The following is a 23,343-nucleotide window of genomic DNA, read 5'->3' as shown; positions in this document are numbered from 1 at the left end:
GTGACGTTTATGAAGAAATCGAAACCTATGACTCGACCACGGAAGGTACGCTGAGATGACAGCAGCAAAACTTTTTAGCTATACATTGTGGTTGGCGCTTAGTTTTTAATATTCAGAGTGCTTAAAAGTACTATATAGCAATGTACTATGGAATCAGGAAACTTCAAGTCTGAGCTGAACGAGTATGCTAACAAGAAAAGACTCGTAGTGACATATGATGTCGTTGCATCTGATGGCCCTGACCACATTAAAACGTGAGTTAAAACAAATGGCAGGATTTGTCTTAATTATTGATACACAAACAGTTTTTACACTACAGTACGGATTGATTTATTATTTTCGGAAATCATCTGGCTTCCACCCTAAAGCTGTGGGAATGAAAGACGGATGAATGGATGAAGCTTGCGTTACAGTACATGCAACTAACAGGAGCGTCAACATCGTAGGAAGTGTACAATAAACAAATTGTATTCTGTACATGTATTATTGACATATTATTAAATATAAGACACTATATTCGTATAGCCCGTGTCATTGTAAGCGTATATACTACAGTCAAAACGGTCGGTGTATGCATTATTTCAAACAGTTTCAGTCATTTGAGACAGATATTTTAATTTTGAATACAAGTTTTCCATCAGAACTTTTTTTTCACCAAAACATTAACTTTGTTAACATTATTCAATATAAAAAGGAAAACACTTGAATATTTCACGAATAAATAACATTGTCAGGGGTTCAGGGAGTAAAAAATTATGATGTCATTCAATAAATATTATAAAGCAGACATACATCAGTGGTTTTGACAGCTTTCTTGTTTTTAGAATGTTGTATTGTCATAAAAGTATTGAGTTTCTATTCAAGAATTAAGTATTTTTAGTAGAGATTTTACATTTATGAATATGGTATTTTGCAAGCAATGGAACTAAATTGATGATATTGTCCACCAGAACCTAAACACACCATGTATGCACAAAGATGTGAAGTTCCTGGAAGTGTTCAGTCTCAAGATTAGTGATGGGACTTGTGGCTCTTTGTAGAGAGTTCTTCATTAAGGAGTCATTCTCTTCAAAAAGCCATTATTTTGAAAAATTAATGTTTTAATTGTTAAAAAAAAAAAACATTAGGATGAATTATTCATTATGGTTTAAGTTATATAAAATGTGTTTATTTGGTAGGACAATGAATATTGTCTTATTCAGAAAAACTGGTAGTTTTATTGACATGTGGGCTAAATTATCTGAATTCTCTGCATGTTCCAACCTTATTTTTTCACCCCTTTTTTTCCCCATTTTGCTAGTAAAGCAGTCTTGCACAGTTCTTCCAGTTTGAACTCCCTCCACCAGTTTAAGCTAGGATGACGCACCTCCAAAAGAAAGGAAAACTAACAAAAATAACAGCTCTCTACAGGGACTTGGTTCCCCTTGTTCACAGTGAAGAGCCATTCAAAAGATTCAATTAATTTGTGAACATCACATCACTATTTATTGACCTGTGCGTAATGTAATGGCACCTTTGGCTGTGTGTACCAGGCAATTCATGCTCATGTATTTAATGACTTGTATGTGCAGGAGCGTTTTTTGGTTGAAGGTAAACCATGTATGTGTGAAATATTAATGTTTGTGCATTTTTGTACTTTGTGCATGAGGACTTTGTGTGTTTGTGTGTGTAAGACTACAGCTAATGAAAATTTAGATAAAAGATTAATTGGTTAATTTTCTCCATTATTTGAAGTGATTCTTGACTTAATAATAAGGTGGAAAGCAGAAAGAAATGCTTCCAAGAGTACCTGGGGCCTCATGTACTAAGACTTGCATGGATTTCATAGTGAAAGGTGGCGTAAAGCAAGACCTAGAAAAGAACTGATGCCCAAAAATTTTCAGATGTATGAATCTCTTCCGACGCTTGTTTCTGCATGTCTTTTATTTATAAATCCTGACTGCCTTGGAACTGAGTGCAGCTTCAGAACCGCTTTGTTTCCTCCCATTAATTCATATGCAGATAACAGTAATTGCACAGCATGATTTTTGCCTTTTAGCCAAAATAACAATAAGAAATACACCAGAAATGTCAAAACAGTGGAATATTTTACATAATATGTAAGTCATGTGGTTGAATCAGAGGTGGGAAAATAATAAAATTGCTTTCCACATTATGTGAAATAATGTGAAATCATTATTTGGAAAGTTACAAAAGTTTGACTTGATTAATTTTTCTGGACATATTTGTTTATTGAAAGTAAAAATTTCTATGATTAAAAACACTGCATATAATGATTTTATATGTAAACATTACGATGACTGGTTTGTTTGAAATATTGATGAAATGCCATTTATTAAGCCAAAGTCTCCAAACAAGGAGCTGTGAGTGGGGACTCGTGGTGTTTATCATTTTTGAAAAACAAATACAGACTGCTGAATTCAAAATGAAGTAAAAGGAGGTGCACAGATCTAAGAAATGTCAACTTCCATTGCTGAAGGACACCAGTCTGACTGTATAATGACCACACCAATTTGGGGTCCCAAGGACACGTTGGATTTGAAATCCGACAAATCATTCCTGTAGGAACTTATAGTGGGAGTGTTGTTCTTACTCATAATGACCATGTGACACCGTGCTGCATGCTCAGTGAGAAAAAGATCATGATATATCGTGTGTAAATTTTTATGGGAATTGCAGCCAGCTTTCATTGATGTGCGATTACGTAAGCGTGACATAAACAGAGAAAACTGATCAGTTTTCATTGAATGTAGGTAATGGAATTTTACTATGGCATGATATATGCTGGGGAATGAGATTGAATGTGGTTTAGTTTTGTTGATCAGGTGTAATTAATCAGCTCAGATGAGTGAAGTTTTTTTATTTATGTCCACTTGGACTTCAGACAGTTTACAGTAACATATTTCAGTTCATAAAGGAGCGTTTCAGTATTTGTAGTCTTATCTGAAGTTTGCGTGGGGTATGAACATTTTCACAGCAGGTCAAAAGTTTGTTGGCGGTACGCAGAGATCTATGAAAAGTATTTTTCTGTACATTCCAACTTATGTGTAAAACGTGGTGTACGTATTGTAATGGGAGTTTTATATATGTGTGTGTTTTTAGCATGTTTCAATATAATGAATGCTAACATTATAATCAATTTGTATTTCTGTGGGATTCAGCTGTAATTTAAAATGAACTCTGTATGACCTCAGATGTACTCTGACCATCAGGTGCATTCAGGGTGAATGTTTGTTGGAATTTGCTTTAACCTTGGTTCCCAGGAGATTGGATGACAGCTAAATAAAACATGTTACAGTGTACCAGATAAGGCCTCCTTAAATGATCCAAGATGAAGCGGTAAATTAAGATGCACTGATTGGACTAAGTTTCGACAGACTGTCTGATCTGACATACCGTGTTTCTTGTCAAACTGGATGTTTTTGAAGCATTTCCCCCTCCCTTCAGGAGAACTGTTGAAAAGTTAGCATGAACTTTTTTCCAGTGATTGTATAAAGTCAGATTTCTAAAAGAGTTTTCTTTTCTTGCGTACGTACCCTTTGTCCATGAGGTCCCTGGAGACGAAATTAAAACACCAGGAAATATCTCTCTTGTGTGTTGTGTGTGCCAAATGAACTATTCAATCCTCCAAATGAAAAAATACATGGCAAATAAAACAATGAACAGGACATTTTAACAGTGAATGTAAATGCATAAAAACAGTTTTGCATGCGCAATTAGGGAAGCGATGGGTGAAACCACTCTTCACTTTAGTGAGTTTAATGCTGTAATATGAAGAGAAAATTGACTCGATATCATGTGTGTCTAATACACGATTTGTGAACTCTATCTTGAGGTACTTTGTGTAATACATGGTTTGTAAACTGTATAAAGCATTTTGTGCATAACTTTGGGTACTTCCAAATGTATGTTCCAATGCACACACACAAGTATCTAAAAAACACACACACACACACAAAACCTTAAGCAGATGTTGCTTATTTTTACACTGATAATTGTAAATGAATAATCTGTTGCTGTATTGCAGTATTTAAAATGATAATCGTAGCTGGATTGCAGGTAACTAGTAAAGCTCTTGTAATTATTTTGCAGGTTTACTGTAAGAGCTATTCTGAATGGAAAGGCCTATCCTGAAGGTGTGGGAAAGAACAAGAAAGAAGCTGAAAAGAATGCTGCGAAAAATGCCTTGAAATGCTTGTTGGAGGAGCCACCAGATGATGTAAGAGCACGTCAAGGTTTTACTTACTTTCTCTGTGCTTGAGTTGTTGTGTTGATGCGCTACATGTTGGTTTCATCTTGACAGCCGGAAAAAGCCCCAGAAGCTTCTCCTGCTAAAGTCCAGCTGCAAAGTATCAACTATACATGTTGGCTCAATGAATATGGGCAAAAAAACCGGTTGTTTGTACGGGCTGAGGAGTCAACCAAACTCGGACCAAATAGTGCATCTCAGTAAGTTTCTTCCTTGTGCCCAGATTTATTTATGGTTGCGCATTAACGCTTAGAAACGTATTCAGTGTTTTACGTTATTATTGTTAGATGGTGCAGGTTTGTCATTGGTGGAAAGGAGTATCCAGGTGCCCCAGGAAAATCAAAGAAGGAGGCCAAGGAGGAAGCTGCCAAGCTGGTATATCAGGAGATAGTTGGGAGTGAATCTACAGATGTAAGTAGTGATGCATCACAGTTTATTCAGACTGAAATGAAGACCTTAAAATCAGAGGTGTATAATCCATAGTGGTGGGAAAATCTAATCGAAAAATCGGAAATCGGGATTTTTTTCTTTACAATTTTAAAATAGATTTTTTTTTTAGTCAAAAAATCGATTTTTCTTTTCAAATAAATAAAATGAATGCACTAAATTTTTTTTTGTCATTTTTATTGTTTTTTTATTGATCTTTTTACTTGTCTTCTTGGGCATTATAGCAGCAGAATGATGATCTAGCTGCTGTGTTGTTTTTTCCTCATTGAAATGAAGAAAAATGACAAGCAAAAAAAAGTTTGATACATTTTTTTTTGTTTTTAATCTCCAAAAATCAGCAATATAGGAGAATTGTGAGAATCGCAATTTAAATCGAATCGGCACCCAAAAAATCGGATTCGAATCGAATCAGGACAAAAGCATATTGCCACACCCCTAATAATCCAGGTGCCATGAAGTATAAGTCGTGTCCGGCAGCTGTTCCCACCAGCACTAAACCAGCTGAATGTAGCTCAGCTCCACAGCAAGGTAAATGAGCCTGTTAGGGAAAACACCTGTTCTAGATGCACAGGTAAATCCAAAAACATGGCAGGACTTTTATTTTGAGCCACCTGGTTAATTCACCTCTGCTCGAAAATAATACAGAACACAAGAGACGGGAATTCTTGTTTTCTAAATGAGCTCATTTTTGTTGTTTCATCTGTTTTATAGACCGTAGAATTTAAGGATAGCGGCACTTCTAGCCTTCACCAGGAGGAATTAGACAAAAAGTTGTCAAACATCAGGTGAGTACAAGTGTGAACACTCGCAAAATTACCTGTAAAATATTGTTTGAACTATTAATCTTGAGTTTTGTTTGGTTATAACAAGTTGCAGTTAACATTAATATTTTGTCTGTGTTTTTGCAGTGATCAAATAAAGAGCTTGAATGTTAAGGCTGACGACAGCAGCTTTTCACAAGCAAATTTTGTTGGAATTGTCAACCACTACTGTCAGAAAACAAAACGCACATGTTCATTTATTGAAGTAAAAAAAATTGGTCCTTCTCATAACCCTATGTGAGTTTTACCGAACTCCTTTAACCTTAATACCCACAATGTAAAAAAACAAAAGGTTTTTAGTAATCTAAAGATGTATCCTTTCTGACCAATACAGATTTTTCTACAAATTATTGATCGACGATAAGGAATATTCTGTGGGCGAAGGTAAAAACAAGAAAGAAGCCCAACAGAATGCAGCTCAGTTGGCCTGGTCAGCACTTAAAGAGCAGTCAGACTTTGAAAGCAAGGTACCTATTTAAAATGTATGACTCATGTAGAGTTGGTTAAGTGGTTTCTGTGAATATAGTTTTATATTATTTTACCCCTTCAAACAAACTTTCGACATTGAACTGAGCTGTTATACAAGTTCCTCTCCTAAAGGAGATTTTCCAGGTGTAACCATCTATTCCAGATGGAAGAGGGAACGTCTGGCTTCTAAAATGCTACTAAACTACATATTCAGTGTATTTTGTAAAACTCTGTCCAAACTCTGTCTGCTCTGCAGAGTTCTGTCTACTTTTAAGAGCAAGCTGAAAACTCGGCTCTTCAAGGAGCACTTTTAACACTTAGTATAGCTAAGTTGGAGAACTTAGCCCAGTTCTTTGCAACAAACTTTATGGTATTAACTCTTTGTATTATAACATAGGTGATATTATGGGGTGGGAAGGGAGTAAACAACAAAAACAAAGAAAAAAAAACCTGTAGCACTTCATGGAAGGATCTGCATCCAACTGGACAGTCCACTAGCACCTTCCTACAATATCCTCTACTCTTTGATTTCGTGCTTGTGTTGTTCTCACTCATATGTAAGTCGCTTTGGATAAAAGCGTCTGCTAAATGACTGTAGAAAGAAAGAAAGGAATCATTTCTTAACATTTCCAGTTTACAGTTAGAAAAGAGAAACAGTGTTATCAAAATACAGACATCAGACCGTAGCTGAGAGAAGCCATAAGTAGTTATTTATCTCTTAACCTTGAGATAACAAAGATTTCTATCTTAATCATTTTTACAATCTTGAGATAAGTAATAAAACTTCAAAAGACCAACAAAGTCATTTTTGTTAGAATAAAGGAACCCTATAAGTAGCAAGTGATCGAAATAATCATACATGTCAGAACTTATTGATCAAGATTCTCACGAACTGTTCTTATTGAATTTTAGACATTATAACACAAACCTATTTGTCCTATTAACAAGATATAAGCTTACTTTTTTGGATTAACAACACCTTTAATTCGTATCACATGAAAAGGGATCTCGGGGAAACAGAATAACTAGTTTGTGATCTGAATATAACGGCATCAGAATAAATATCTGCAAGCATGGCCCCTCCCAGCTTCCGTAAACAACACTGTCAAAAAAGTTTGCAAGTACACATGTTTTAAAAATGGTTGTTTTATTTGTTCAAGAGAAAAGAGTGATGAATAACATCAAGCTTGTCTTTGCAAGCTGACATATATCACTAAACTAGACCCACCAAATAAGACTGACCTGCTGAAATCAATGAAGGTAATCTGAAAACATTCAGAAAATTAAACTGAAATATTATAACAGTACAACAGGAACAATACGTAAAACACACCAATTTAAAGCCCAGACATTTTTTTTTTAGAAAAGTTTAAAAAATAAAAGGAGATGTAAATAGGGTTTTATTTAAGTAAAATTACATGAATGTCGCTGCCAAATATAATTTTTTGTGTGTGTTCTCAGGTGTCCGTTGATAGTGGCCAAGCCAAGCAATCTCCTTCAACCAGTATACAGTGAGGATCCTAATGAGCAGAGTAACATAATGTTAAGTTTAATGCTGAAAATGCTGCTAATAACTTGTGTCATTGTCTTCCTGGAGGGATTCTGGTAATACAAAATCAAGCAGCGAAACGACTACAAGTGACTCAATTGTTTTCACTGATACTTCACATCGTCCCAAGGATCAGGTCTGTTATCTCCTTCTGTAGCCTTGAGATGCTCAGGTTAAGTGAAATTGAATGTCTTATGATGTTTTTAATAAACTGAAGTGATGTAAAATATGCCATTTAAGCTCAAACATGTACTTAAAGGAACAAGTTAGATCAAAAATGAAAGAGGTCTTTGTTATTCTTTTTTGGTCACATCTCTTTATCAAACCATTTTCTAGATCAAATGAATTAAAAAGATATTTTCCATATTAATTTAATTTTAAATGGCCATACTCTTGTCAATAATGTTTCTCTTCCTCCCACTTCACAGGCTCGGAGTCCTGATGCAAAGCCCAAGATAAGGTGGCACATCTTACTACTATAAAGATTTGTATTATTTAATCCGATCGCTTATTATACTTTTTCTTGTTAGAATTGCAGCAAATTTCCAGTATGCTGATGACAACAGCAAGGAGGTAAAATGAGAAGTTATACTATTAAACTATACCATTTTACTTCTTTGGCTGTTGTTGAAAAAGAAGTAACATCTGTATTATGACTTGTATTAAGGAAATCGTCAATTTCAAGACTAAAGGAAATACGGAGAAGAAGAAAACAGCAACTCAGTCCATTCTGTCAAGGTGTGAAAGATCAGTATAGTAAATAAACAATTCACTTTGTGTTTTGTTGATTAATATGAATTTTACAGAAAACGTGACAGTCACATTCAGCCTGTTGGTGATTTGTCTCTATTAGTGCGTCATTAATGTACATTAATGTGCTTGTTGTGGCGATTTTTGTGTTTTGTTCCACTGAATTTAAAAAAAGCATAGCACCAACATAAAACTGAAAATTTTATTTTCATTCATTCATTATCCTAACCGCTTAATCCAATTAAAGGGGTCCTATTATGGTATTTCAAGTTTTCTGAGCTTTCTACAGTGTTACAGTGTTGAATCCTCATCAGACATGTGAACGGCACTGTTTTTTTATCACCTAAACGCATGTTTGAGTTTGAGCTTGAGTTCCAGCACTCTCTCCGTTCGGTTTCCATGGCGACGAAAAACACGTTTTAGAGAGTTTTTTCTACTTCGAAATCCTTGTGACATCGCGGGGGATAAGGTTCGGTGATTGGTTACCTTCTACTGGTTAACAAGGGCATGTACAAATACATCAGGCGGGTGGAAAACGTCGGATAAAGTTATTTCCAACGTTGTCGGTTGAGTTTACCAAAGAGAGACATCCTGCTGCATTCGTTGCTGTGGGTTGCTGTTTTCCACTTTGTTTTCAGGGTCTGATTCAGGTTCCAACATGTAGGGCTGTATGCTATGTGTTGACATTGTATTTTGTTTTTTTTATTGAGTTCATATGAGCCTAATCATTCTGTTTATGAGATGCTACAATGACGGCGAAAGCAGGTGCAGTGTGCGTTCCCGATGTAGTGCAGTGGCGGGAGGCGGGGCTTAATGCGGAAGAGTCTCAATCCACTCGTTTTGCCCACAGGCTGATCTGACAGCCTACGGAGAGGGTCGGTCTGAAGTAAATAAAGCAATTTGTGACAATAACTCGATCAATCCCAGCCCTTCTGGGCTTAGAAATAAAAATAAATTAGCCTGAAATGCACATAATAGTTCCACTTTAAGGGTCACAAGGTAACTGGAGCCTATCCCAGCAGTCTTCGGGCGAAAGGCAGGGTACACCCTGGACAGCTCGCCAGTCCATCGCAGGGCCACACAGAGACAAACAACCACTCATGCTCACACTCACTCCTATGGGCAATTTAGAGTAACCAGTTAACCTAACATGCATGTCTTTGGGTGGTGGGAGGAAGCCGGAGAACATGCAAACTCCACACAGAAAAGCCACTGTCCAAACTTCACCCAGCTGAGGGTCGAACCAGCGACCTTCTTGCTATGAGACCAAAGTTATTTTATTTTATTTTATTTTATTTTATTTTATTTTATTTTATTTTATTTTATTTTATTTTATTTTATTTTATTTTATTCTAGCTTGCTACCCCATTGTAAGTGTAAGCCCTAAGAAGGGCAACCAGTGTAGAAAAGTGGCTGCAAAGGCTCTGGATCAAATAGCAGCATGGTACCAGTTAGAAGGACATGATGAAGAGGGTCATCTGTCTTTATTCATTCCTCTGCTGTTTTCAAGACCCCAGAAAAGCTAATGGGACTAAATCTGGTCTGTGCGCTGTTTAGAGTTTGAGATATTTCCCTATAATCCTCATCTACTTTTTAATGACTTTGTCACTGAATATCTTTGGAGAGCTCCATATTTTTCTTATTGTCTATATTGTGTTGTTTCAGACTTAGAGCCGGGGTGATCATCACTGTGTTAGAGATGGTGATTAATTCTGCTTTAAAAACATAATCTCCTCTGTCATAAAAAAAAAAAAAAAAAATCATCCATCATCAGTCATTTAGGTTTTGCTGTTTTTAGGCCCATTAAGTACATTTTATTTAAAAAGTACATGATATCAGAGGTTTGCATGAAACAGAAAAATCACAAAAGGGTATATTCATTAGTAAAATTACTCTTTCATTATAAATTTGGCTGATAAATCTGTATTCATTTCCACAGGTTTACATCAGACTATGATGCCATAGAGCACCTTGGTAAAGGATCCTATGGTAATGTTTTCAAGGCAAGACACAAACTGGAGGATAAGTTTTATGCTGTGAAGATTGTATGCTGCAAAGAGTATGTCAAGTATTATGTTTCTTCATATTTTTTTGTCAAAGCAGTCTTTTCATGAAAGATAGATTGAATGCAATGTAGGTTGAGAGTTGCATTAATTGGAGTCATTTCATGATATTTGTTTGGATTAGAAATGCTCTACAAGAGGTGAAGGTCTTGTCAGACCTGAATCACTGTAACATTGTTCGATACCACTCGTGCTGGATGGAGGACTCGACATACCAGTGGGACGGTTCAGCTGACAGTAGCAGCGCATCACAGTAAGCTCTAATCTTCATCCAGTCTTCTTGTTTTCTCAACAATATTACACTTTTCCTGAGTTTATTGTATTTTCCTTCCGTTTTCAGGTCTTCCACTGATTCGATTGTGAAGTACCTTTACATTCAGATGGAGTTATGTGACACCAAAACACTGAGAGTGTGGATAGACAAGAAAAATGTTCAGGATCCAAAGAAATCTCTGCGAGACTCCAAAAGAAAGGAGGAAAGTTTAGAGATTGCCATACAGATAGTTAGCGGAGTAGATTACATTCACTCCAAGATGCTCATCCACAGAGACCTGAAGGTGAGACTAGATACAGTAATTTATTTAGTTTGTTTTTTTAACCACCTGCTCAGCTGCATCGCAGCCACATTGAGGCCGGTGTGATGACAGTAGAGCGCAAATCTCTACTGTAGAACAAATTCATATAGTTTCTACTGCTGATACAACCCTGCACTACTTATTTGCTGCTTTTTGTCCTGAAGCGTTAAAAAGAAATCAACCTTAAGATTGTTTTTGTTCTTACTTTCATATAGAGACAAAAATGTGTAGGATAGTATGGTGACAGCCAGTAGATCACCCAGAGATCTGATCACACCTTTTGCTAGACGTGATTTGCTCAATTCTGCTAACTCAACTTGGGTAAAATCATAAGTAATCCAAATTCCTCATTTTTTCCCTACGGTTAGCCAGCCAACATCATGTTGGACCGGGACGGACAGGTGAAAATTGGAGATTTTGGTCTTGTCACTGAAGAGATAGAAGATGATGCTGAGAACGTTGTGGACAGGAAAAAGTACAAAGGGACCCCTTCTTACATGGCTCCTGAACAAGTGAGACCAGCTGCACTTCACATTATTCCATTCAGATCTTCTTATGCAGTTTATACTATAGTTATCATTTCCTGTTGAGATAACGTCTCTTTTGTTTTGTTTTTTTGTTTTTTGTTTTTTTTACAGAGAAGCAAGATCCTTTATGACCGTAAAGTAGACATTTTTGCTTTGGGGCTGATATATTTTGAACTCCTTTGGAATCTGCCTACTTTCCATGAAAGGAGCGAGGTGCGTTGCTCAGAGACACTCTGAAGTTATGCAGCACAGAAGGCCTTTGACCCTGTCAGACCAAATCCATTGAATATGCTTCAGAAAGCCATTCATTTCAGTGGCTTGGACCGCACAATAACCGTAGCTGTGTGTAGAAAGTTAAACACACAGACTTTTGAACATTGCGGGTTGTGACAAATTCCTCAAGCCAGTAGAATACAGGTGTTCATCTGTACTGTCATAAAAACAACATTTGGTAAACTATTCATATACTGATTAAAAAATATCCAAATGCTCGTTTCTGTTAATTGAAAGCTTCTAAATGTTTTGTAAATGACAAAGCCCTCTAAACGTAAACTTGTGATTATCTGTACATTTTATCTTCCATTTTTCAGCATCAAAGTGGCTGCGTTTGTCCGCTCATACTAACCTTGACAATACTACAGTGAAAAATGTCAAGAAACTGTCAGTGTTAACCTCCCAAATTTATACCTGCAAAAACAACGACATGAATTTCATCCATAAACTTGCCTATCACATTATTTGAACAATTTTTCATTTAATGTTGGTTGTGTTTGTGAAAATGTAGATTTTATACCCTGTAACAAAAACCATAACTTGGCTAAGAAAGAGGGCCAAAAATGTTACACCTAGCATAATTATGACTATGCATTATGCTAGCAGCAGCAAATGTTGCCATGCTTACAACTGCTTATTATTATGATCAGAAGTCACATGCTGACATGTAGTTTAGCAAGTTTCGGTCATGATAGTTAACTACAACCATCAGCTCTTAAACATGGGGGCAGTAGCATCATACTATGGGGCAGTTTTGCTGTCAAATTGTACAGTAAGTGTACATGGTGGAACAATCAAAACAGAAGTATAATTCAGAATTCCTCAGGATTACTTTAAACCAGGGATCCCAACCCTGGTCCTCGGGGATCAGTGTCCTGCAGGTTTTCTAAGTGTTCCTGCTGGAACACACCTCCCTCAGACTCAGACATGTCACATGTCAGCTGCACATGTCAGCTAAATACACGTTGATTTGAATCAGGTGTGGTGCAGCGGGGACACTTGGAAAACCTGCAGGACACTGGTCCTTGAGGACCAGGATTGGGATTCCCTGCTTTAAACCATCAAAACTTGGACTCAGTTGAAAGGATTTTCCAGTGAAAGTGATTTGAGTTGATAATATACATAAATTTACTCATTGTTGTAGAATCTGTACGTCACTGCAATGCTCCACATCATAAAAAAAAAATCCATTGTGCATTAGTCCAACTAAATGATCTTCCTTTCTCTTATTGTGTGGACTCCAGATTTGGAAAGATGTCAGAAACCAGAAGCTTCCACAAGGATTTTCTCAACACTTTCTTCAAGAGGTACTTAAGTTCTTTCAACTGGTCACAAAGGGGAGAGGATTTCCAGTATTGTGATAGTATTACAAACTTCCAAAGTCCACTAAACAAACTGGACTGTAAATGTATGCATGAAAATTTTTTATTTTTTTTTAAAAGACTAATATCAGTTACATTTTTGCGTGTTTTTCAGAGCCAGATGATAAAGTCAATGTTGTGTGTTAAACCAGAGGAACGACCAGAAGCAAGCAAACTAAAGTCGGACATGGAGGAGTTTAAATGTTCTCTTGCAACCTCTAAAACTGGGCAACGTGACAGTAAAACTGTCTGATATCCTCAAGTAAAGTCAAAATAAGCAGGGTTTATTAACTGGACATGTCTGTAAGTCTTGCAAGACTTCAGCTGATGGCACAGTCTTTAAGAAAATAGTTTTGATGAACTGATGGGACAAAATGCTTCATGATCATGTTTATGGTCCTGTAACGGATGGAAGAAAACATATAACCTGATTTCCAATGCAGTATAAATTACCTAATTCACTTTTTAACAAATAATCATGTTTTGGGTAACAACTGTTATAAGATAATATAATGCATGCTGAAGGGTTTAAATGTCATAGTATGTACTGGGAGGCTGAATGGGTTGGAAAAAAAAAACATTGGACCATTGTAATGGTCATTCACCTTCTGCTTCTGTTGTACTTTGCAAATGCTGAATTTAAATTAGTGCTGGAAGCTTTGATTTGCTGTTTGTTTGCCTCATCTCTACAAGACTCACCAGTGGATTTGTAAGCTTCAAAGAAGGGAATGCAGGTGTTTCGTAAAAGCACAATTATCAGTGATTTCCAAGACACTAGTTTCTCTTAAGACTAAACTAAAAATACTCGACCTCTCAGCACCAAGTGCAACATTTTACTCTTTATTACAACATATAAGACAACATTTATAAAGTTGAGCTGTTGTATGTGGAGCATTGGTTTTACCCTTTAACATTTACACCAACAAAAAGGTGAGAGAAAATGTTTTTCTGTGTTTTTCCATTTGTTTTGGAAAAGAATAAAAATCATACATGTTTTTTAGCAAATGACTGAGATGTTAAAAAGAAGACATTAAAAATAATATAACAGTGAAATTGTAGAAATTTGAAACAGTAGTATTGTAACAAACACTTATTTTGGTTTTTAAATATCCAAACCTGCCTCAGATGGTTCAGGCAGGTGTATTATTTTCACCATTTTTTAAAGAAATTCTTCCCAGTCACAGCAATTTTACCTCTACCAAATGATAGACCAGAGCCTTAAAGGGATAAAAGCATAAGGAAACTTTGGTGTCAATCTAAATAGGGTACCAGCCGAAAGCAGCTCCGGATTCCAACAAAGTTAATAAAATCTTGACAAGTCATCAAGTCAAAATTCAAAGGAGTGGAGATCCTTAAATCCTGATTTAAGATGTATGGAAAGACAACAGGAGGACAAAATCAAACTTACGGTATGTCAACCGTGGTGCCAACATTCCCATCACATCCTGCAGAGATCTGTCTACACAGGTTAACTCATGACTTAATGAAGAAAAAAAAGTGTCATGGTTCCAAAGATAAATAAAACCTGATTAAAAAAAAAAAAAAAGAGAGAAAAGTGATTCCTCCTTCCACAACACAGCAGACTGATTCCAACGATTCTGGACAAAATATTACAGCATCACACTTTTGATCACGTTTACTGGAAGTGTTTGTTTATCTGTTGCCCAGTTTCGGTTTTGTTTGCCCCAACGAAACTAAACCACGTACCTGAATCAGAATCGAAACTTAGGGACGTTTATAGTCAGCTGGTCCGGAAGGGACCGCCGACAAATGCGGATACTGGAGTAGAAAGTGTGATGGAAGCAGAAAAAACAACTGCTTCGTGATCTATGACTAGCTTAGTTAGAATTTAGTGCAGCTTGCTGTGTTATTTATCATGGAAAATCGGAACTTTGTTGCTGAACTGAATGAACATGCACAGAGAAATCGTCTTCGGCTCCGCTATGAGGACCTTGGCAGTTGCGGCCCAGATCATAATAAAATGTGAGTAATCTATTTATCGTGCAGGGGGGTGGAAACATGTCCAGGGGTCTCTAACAATCGGAAGGAGTGAGAAAGGAGGGGCTTTGTGTCGCTGGAGCAGCTAATCAATGCGTTTTATTGGAAGGTCTGGTCAATCTATAAACCTCCGAAGCACCAGGAAATTACACGACAGTAAGAAAAGCTAAGTGTAAAGTGATGAGATCACTGTTTTATTTGGAACTTTGTAAATGTTAAATCATTTAAATGCAAGTGCTGATCATATTAAGTCACTGTTAAACTGCTGCTTGTGCCATGTATAAATGGAAATAGCCATTGCTAAACAGTTAACAATGACTGGCAATATTATGTAAGATTTAAAGGTACAGTAATCGCCTGTACGATTCTGTCCGAAGCAAAAAAGACATCTTGTCACCTTAACAAGGACAGCAAGGTTGCAGAAAACATTTAAACTTATAGAGTATAGTGGAGTGGATTGTGCCTTTGATTCCCTAGATGTATCACTGATCTGACAGTTTTCCTTGAACTTTGCTGAGCTAGTTCCCATATGTTCTGTCTCAACCCTGATGTCAGAAATAATTACACTTTCACAAAATGTTATAACGCTGATTAAAAGGGGAAAGAAAATGTTTACCACCTTCCTTGTCCCAGGCTGAAAAGTTTAGAATGTGGTATTATTGGTATTTGTTAGTTTTGTTTTTATGGTTATTTTTTTGTTTGTTTTTGTTTTTTGTTTTTTGGGGGCTTTTTTGAAGTAAATGGCCAAAAAGTAGACATCACACATATTTACAGTATTTTCATATAAACTTGGCACAAAAAAAGTAATGACATTTTCTGATGGTTTATTTCTTAGTGGAATAATGCTTCTTGGCAATAAGGCTATGTTAGCACAGATAATGTACATTTCGGTGGAGGCAGTGTGATGGTGTGGGGATGGCATCTCCGTTATTGTGAAAATAAGACTTGTCAAATTGAATGCTAACTCAATGCAGAGTGATGTTGAAATAAGATTCAGCAACTTTTCAGGATCCCATATCCCCACAGACCAGGATCGAACCCTATCCTGGAATTTAACAACACTCACCATCACAGAGTGGGTTTTGCATTTTCCTCACAAATAAACTGAAAATAACCAGGCTTTTCAATAGTATATGCCTAATCACAAAGAGACATACTTCAAACAAATATTAATAAACCAAAAACAAATTTGTTTGACTTTTTGTGCTATGTTATTCTTGTAGGCTAATGTTAAAATATTGTATTCAGGTTGATGGATTACAGTCTCACTATGTTTAAACTGAGCTAGGAGAAACTTTTAGAAGAAGACCAAACTCTTAAAAGAAGTTTCAGATACTAATGAAAACGGTAATGTGTAACCCTCATGGAGAATTGTTTTATGACAGAGCTCTGATTAATCTTCCACAGTTTCAGCCAGAAAGCTGTTCTGGATGACAAACCCTATCCTCCTGGTGTTGGAAAGACCAAAAAGGATGCAAAGCAAAATGCAGCAGAAAATGCTCTGAGATGTCTTAACGGTGAAGATTTGGACTCGGTAAGATCATTGTTCATCTTTACAGAACTTGAAAAACCAACTTGTGGAATTTTTTAAATGAAATGTCGATGTGTTATTCTCTCGGCAGACAGATGATGTGGCAGAGGTTTCTGCATCAGCTCATCAGACCAGTGACAATTACATATGTTTACTTAATCAATATGGTCAGAGGAACAGAGTGGATGTAAAGGCTTTGGAGACAACCAAACCTGGATTGCATAGTACAGTTTTGTAAGTCTACACACTGGATTATTCTTCCTCTGTAACTGTGTACTCATCACTTGGAATTAACTAAACCTATTTTTATATGTATATAGCTACTGTAAGTATAAGGTGGGTGACAAGATTTACCAAGAGGTCTCTGGGAAAACAAAGAGGAAAGCAAAGGAGGAAGCAGCCAAGCTGGCGTATGATAGCATATATGGCAGTGGAACCTCAGAGGTAAATAGTGATACACACCACACCAGACCTAAAATATTTTCAGTGGGTCACATTTCCCGTTTATTAAACATTTTAAAATGCAATTTTTCTGTTTACAAGACTGCAGATGCATCGTGTCAACAAAATGAGAACTCAAATGGAGATGTTGCTGAAATCAGGCAAGTCAGACATAATAATAATGGATTGTTTTTATATTTTGGCATCTGTATTAGTTTAACATGTTGCCTTTTCGCAACAGCAGTACAAGGACAAGCAGCCGGAGTGTGAACTCTCCAGACAGTGGTTATAGAGAGAATAATTACATTGGACGTATCAACGACTACTGTCAGAGTATGAATTACAGTCGTACATTCATTGAGGTAGAGAGATCTGGCCCTCCTCATTGCCTCAAGTAAGTATAGTTCCTGGAATAATATTTGTAGCTGCACAGAGGAGCGATACATGTGGCAACAATTCATCCAGCTGTGCTACATGCTGCCCGTCTAGCTCCTGATTGATGTTAATAAATAATAATCTGGAAATTTGGAGATCTCAATAATGTTCTTTTCCCATTTTTTTTTCAAAACACAGATTTGTTTACCAATTAAAAATAGAAAAAAAAGAATACCCTGTTGGTGAAGGTAAGTCCGCCAAGGAAGCAAAACAAAATGCAGCCAAACAAGCCCTGCTCACTCTTCAGAGACAACCCGGCTGGGACAGCCAGGTATTTGATGATTCTGATCAGTACGTGTTCATAAAAATAGATTAATTCATCTTTAGTTAGTGATGATTACAGACCCCCTTTCACTGAAGTGAAATCTTCATGAGATTTTGATGTTTTATGTTTTCTGTCTGTGCGTTTTAGGGCTCTTTTGGGTTAACAGTGTCCAAAGATGGTACATTATCTACATCATCAGCACAATCAGCAGCACAGTGAGGAAATTATGCACATAAGTAGAGTTTTCCATTGTGCTGGCAACAATGTACTCACTCTGTTTCTTGTATTTTAGGGACTCAAATGAATCATCATCACAAAACCAGAATTCAAGTGAATCCATAATATTTGCTGATTCATCAACATCTTCCAACATTCAGGTCAGTTTGCTCAGAGTCCAATAAAAGAAAAAGGTTAGGATTAAGATGTGATTGAATAATTTTAAATATAGTCATGTGATTAACAGTAACAATATCATTAAAAAATATATTTTAAACTGTGGCTATTCTTTCAGAAACAAAAATTTAAGCAGACATACCTAATTGTTACACATGAATAAGGTTCATATGCATCTCCGTAGTGTCCAGGGACGTCTACGGCCCTTAGAGAATCAGTCAGAAGTTTAGTATGTGTTACTACGTCTGGAGAAACTGCAGTAATAATCATCACAAAATGCACTAAATGAGACGGGCAAATATAGAAAGATTTCCCTTTTTGTTCAGGTACAAGACCCACATGGAGTATACAAAGCTCACCATGAGATAGATTTGTCCCTGTGTTTGGGTTTCTGGTCATTTATAAAGCAAATATGAAGGGATATTTGGAAAAATTAAAAAAAAAGAATCAATAAACAAATCAGCAATAGCTTTGAAACTAATATACTAGGCTGTGCAGTATCATGGGAGGGTGGTGCTGCAGCTCATTGCCCTTGTGGTAATTTAGATGAGATATATTTGTCCTTACTTGTTTAAATCTCAGAGGAAAACTTTATTGAATCTCATCTGGAAATGAGTTCGCTCATTGTTTGCCAGCTCATCCTGAACAGCTGAGTCATGTACTTCAGTCTTTGCCAGTTCAAACACGTTTTGCAACATTGTTTTATTCTTAAATCGTCTTTAAAATACCTATGAGCCAAATCTTTTAACTTTTTTTATTTTTTACATCAGCAGACATTTTGTCTTTTCACCTTTTCTCATTATTGATTCAGATGTGACTTTATATTATCTCATCAAGTCTGTCAAAAGAACCTGCTTTTTCATAAATCTTTATTGTTATTGTTTAGCTTTAGACATTTGTAATAATACACTGTTATTTCTTTTATTATCTTAGAAAAATAGTTTGGAAAATGGAAGCAATCCATCAACCCAGTCACGGTATGGAAAAGCATTTAATTACACTGAAACCATGTGGTTTATAGTCATGTTTAAAGCTTTATTTTTTTTACTTTTGCAACTAATGTGTGCAGATTTACATCGGATTATCATATCCTTGCATGTCTTGGCAAAGGAGGCTTTGGTTGTGTCTACAAAGTAAAAGAAAAACTGCTGGACATGGAATTTGCTGTGAAGATTGTAGGTCGTACAGAGTAAGTCAAGTACTCAGTGTTGTTCAGAGTAAACACACTATGTCAGTAATGGATGCTTTACACTAATTATGAATAAATAATTGAATATTTCTGTTATTCTTTGATTAGAAAAGCTGTGCGAGAGGTGAAAGCATTGGCAAACCTCCAGCAAAGTAACATTGTTAGATACTACCATTGTTGGGAGGAAAACTCAGAATATCAAGATGACAGTTTCAGCCACAGCTCCTCTGAGTAAGTCTCATCCCACAATAAGACGTTCCTTCATTTTATCAATAAACTAACAACCATGTAACTTTTTGTTGTGTTTTATAGCTCTGAAAGGGGACCATGTGATCAGTATCTTTACATCAAGATGGAATTATGTTCCCCTAAAACCCTTAATGACTGGATACAAGAAAGGAACAGCAAAAACTTGGAGGCCTACCAGCGAAGTGCAGAGAGTCTTCCCATTGCTCAACAAATAGTCAGCGGGGTCGAGTACATTCACTCCCAAAAGCTAATGCACAGAGACCTGAAGGTGAGTCTTTGGCTTACTCCTAAAAACACTAGGTTCAAAAAGATGTGTTATGTTTTTAAATAGAGGTCACAGTGTGTTTTTGTTTTTTGTTCCAAGTAAAATTTGTATAAAGAATGCACAACATGCTTCTAACTTGTACATTTTGTTTCAATTAGATTAAAAAATCATTTTGTAAAAAAAATTCCAAGTATCTTGATCTTCCTTTTCAACGTTTAGCCTGCCAACATCATGTTTGGAAAGGACGGTGTGGTGAAGATTGGTGACTTTGGTCTGGTCACTGCTCAGAAGGATGGCAGTGAAGTAAACCTGATGAGGAGAACCAAAAGGACAGGAACCTTAAGATACATGCCTCCCGAACAAGTAAGATGGTGAATAATGACATCAGCATTTCCTTTGTTATAGTTTTTGAAAATGTGTTTGTGTGCATCTTAACAAAATCAACTAACTGCTACTTCTCTAATTATACTGAGTTGTTTCTTTTTTTGTTTCTGCTTTTCCTGCTATAAATTCACCCTAACAATCCTTTAATCCTTCTTTTTACCGTTATTATAGATGACAGTGGAATATAACCACAAAGTTGACCTGTTTGCTTTGGGATTGATCTTCTTTGAGCTTCTGTGGAAACTGTCAACAGGTCATGAAAGAGCTGTGGTGAGTCCTCAATATAGAAGCCATCATTTTGTATCACTACGTTAAATTCCTTAAACACTGTTTTAGTAAGTTACATATGATAGTTATTTAATATAAATAGGAATAAAGGTTACTAAACTATTTTCAGTGTTGTGTGTTGCCTAGCAGAGTCAGAAGCAGTTATTTTGTCATTAATGTTGTCTTTTTTTTATCATTATTTCTTTGTCATGTTCAGATGAACAAACTAGCTGGTTGGTAAATTTCTTTTTATTATCATTTATTGTCCTTTTATGACTGTGAATTTGCCAGATTTGGATTAATGCAAGAAACAGGAGCTTTCCCAGAGAGTTCTACCAGACTTTTCCAGAAGAGGTAGCTTGTTATATTCTTACTGATATCAACTAATTACAGAAAAAATCTGTTTTTTGTTTTTTTTAAAAAGGACAATTATATTATTGGTATACAGATCTGAGTCTTCTTCATTTTTATTTTTCAGTACCAGATCATTAAATCTTTACTGTCTGTGGAGCCAGAGGACCGACCTGAAGCAAGTGAACTGAAGGTCGAGCTTGCAAAATTTGAACAAAGATATCAGCACCTTGGAAATCACACCGTCTGAGATCCTGTTTAATCTGTTAATTGGCTAAAAAATAAGTTAAATCTTTAATGCTGCAAGCAATGATCCAGCATTTGGTTTCAAAAATGTTTATTTTAAATTAAGCTGTGATATACTTTTACGATCACTGTAACACTCATTAGCTTCTAAAAAATCATGCTGTGGATCATTTTAAAAGTTGATATTTACTTCTCTTTTGCAAAGGGCTCAGTGTTGGTAATGTAAACATTAAATGAGTGTGTGATTGCAAACTGTTAAAATCCAAAATTTTACAGAGAAGACGTTAGACTTTGTAGGTGAATATGAATGTTAAACCAGTGATGCCTACTGTGTGCCCTATGTTGGTGCAGCACCTTATAACAAAAACTATCAGTAAACATGTTTGTTTTTAGTTAGGTGAGTTTTTAATGAAAATTATTGAAAATAATTTTTTTAACTGGATCGAATTGTACTGTATCTTTAAAACTGTGCTGGGATTTAATAAAATTACATTGAACATATAAACTTAAATATATCACCTGCCTTTGCTGAAAAGAAATAATGTTGGTGCATTTTAAAGCCTTTTTTTTTTTTAAAGTGTTTACTTTGTTAGCAGACTAGCATAATCATGCAAAATCATGCTTTGATCCTTTATATAGAACTAAGATGATTTTGTGAAAAACAGAAATGTCAGGTTTGACATAATGCAAACACACCAGATGAGCTTTAAAGGGCAGAACTGTCTGAAGCCATTTTAAAATCTGTTACTTCACTGACAATGTTTCCGTATTAGAAACGTATGCGAAACAACTCCCACCAATGGGGGGGAACTTGGATGAAACATCCAGCAGCATAATTCTGATTCATTTAATCCTGTTCATATAGAACAATGCGAGAAGGGGAAAATAGTTTCCTGTTGATGCAGCATACAGAAAAAGATGGGTTTTGTTATTTTGTTTTGCTTCTTTTTTCATTGTTAAATACACAATGTAAATGACTTTTTAAAAAATTGAAATAAAGACTAATAAAACATTAAAATTTCAGTTTGTGGTTGGTGGTTTTTCAGTAAAGACTGGTGGACAGTTTGTGCCTAAAATCACTGGCTCATATATAAACAGTTAGATGACCATCCAGCTGAAAGTTCATCATGTTGTGCAATGCTTGAGCGCAATCCATGCATTTATAAGAACTTGTTTTAATTACTATGATTTACTGTATGTCCGGTTGGAACAGGGCTCCCTGCAACACTTACAGACTGTTCTAAACGCTGCAGCCCACATCCTGACTCTAGAACAAAAAGACATGAATCCATCCCTAATTCTTCATTGCCTTCCCATCGCCTTTTGGGTGAAATTTACATTTGTTGTGTTTACAGTTGTTTTTTAAGTGTTGAAACACATAACAATTTCTCCAACACTCCTTAGGATTATCTTATTTAAGTAGGCTGCTGCAGTCCTATACTCCACCCAGAACCCTGAGGTCAGCCGACCAGTTCCTGTGGGCGGTCCACACATTCACATTTTTATTAATAAAACACTTTTCAGGCCACAAAGCAACACAAAGAGCTTTACATAATTAAAAACAGTTAATGCATTTTAACATAAAATGTCATTTAAAATTACTCTTCAATCTCTACACACACACACACAGACACACACAGAGAATGCAGGTAGCCCCCTCCCACCCTAAATTTCCCCTATTCCTCCCTCCATTCCTATTCTACCCAAACAATGACTATAACCCAGATTTTCTTTCTCTTAACTGAATGCAAGAATAAAAATACTATTAAAATAAACATAAAAATAATAAATATCAGGATGACGCAGTTGTGAGGAAATTATATTTTGGGAATCCATCCATACAAGGAATCAGCCCACCACCCACGAACACACAGGCGCCACTACAGGAACCACCCCAATCTCAGCATAGAGCTGCAGTACAGGACCCCCAGCTCTCCATACAGGGTGATGCTACTACTGCAATCCTGCAGACCGGGTAGGCAGAACCCCCGGTGTGGTGGGTCGCCCACGAGGAAGACAGTGGAGTTACGAATATTAAAAAGTTCAAACAGATATCAAATACAGCTAAAAACAAAAGCTTAAATAAGATAAAATAAAATTAAATAAATAAATCATAAATAACTAAAGCCAGGCTAAAGACCAGAGTGGAAAGTGCTGTTGGAAGCACCCAGACTATGGAACAGTCTTCCTCTATCTGTCAGGTCCTCTCAGTCCTCTCAGTCCTTTCAGTCCAAACCTTTTCCCCC

General features: G+C 36.3%; 1 protein-coding gene across 1 annotated transcript; it reads left to right on the top strand.

The window, feature by feature from the left end:
* The first annotated feature begins 46 nt into the window (after positions 1–46).
* Positions 47–22,013, top strand: eif2ak2 (eukaryotic translation initiation factor 2-alpha kinase 2). Its single transcript, XM_079248750.1, has 36 exons — positions 47–254; positions 4,093–4,219; positions 4,304–4,449; positions 4,537–4,660; positions 5,408–5,481; positions 5,605–5,754; positions 5,852–5,984; positions 7,447–7,496; positions 7,583–7,670; positions 7,963–7,994; positions 8,065–8,107; positions 8,202–8,272; positions 10,224–10,343; positions 10,472–10,600; positions 10,688–10,904; positions 11,291–11,434; positions 11,561–11,662; positions 12,967–13,029; positions 13,199–13,330; positions 15,005–15,066; positions 16,489–16,615; positions 16,704–16,846; positions 16,933–17,056; positions 17,156–17,214; positions 17,295–17,447; positions 17,627–17,759; positions 17,901–17,968; positions 18,046–18,130; positions 19,080–19,123; positions 19,216–19,335; positions 19,444–19,566; positions 19,648–19,852; positions 20,069–20,212; positions 20,405–20,503; positions 20,792–20,854; positions 20,979–22,013. The coding sequence occupies exons 1-36, from the start codon at positions 148–150 to the stop codon at positions 21,099–21,101; spliced, it is 3,927 nt and encodes a 1,308-aa protein (XP_079104876.1). The 5' UTR covers positions 47–147; the 3' UTR covers positions 21,102–22,013.
* Positions 22,014–23,343: the final 1,330 nt, after the last annotated feature.

This window comes from Telmatherina bonti (genome assembly GCF_933228915.1).
Source record: "Telmatherina bonti genome assembly, chromosome: 11".
Taxonomy (NCBI): domain Eukaryota; kingdom Metazoa; phylum Chordata; class Actinopteri; order Atheriniformes; family Telmatherinidae; genus Telmatherina; species Telmatherina bonti.
Note: the sequence above shows the minus strand (reverse complement) of the source record. Positions and strands in the feature narration are given on the sequence as shown.

Bases quoted from the DNA above. Each gene is read 5' to 3' on its own strand.
- eif2ak2 (XM_079248750.1), top strand. From the start codon at position 148: ATGGAATCAGGAAACTTCAAGTCTGAGCTGAACGAGTATGCTAACAAG. The intron at 17,448-17,626 runs GTAAGTATAGTT...TTCAAAACACAG, and splicing joins GGCCCTCCTCATTGCCTCAA to ATTTGTTTACCAATTAAAAA. The intron at 19,124-19,215 runs GTATGGAAAAGC...TAATGTGTGCAG, and splicing joins AATCCATCAACCCAGTCACG to ATTTACATCGGATTATCATA.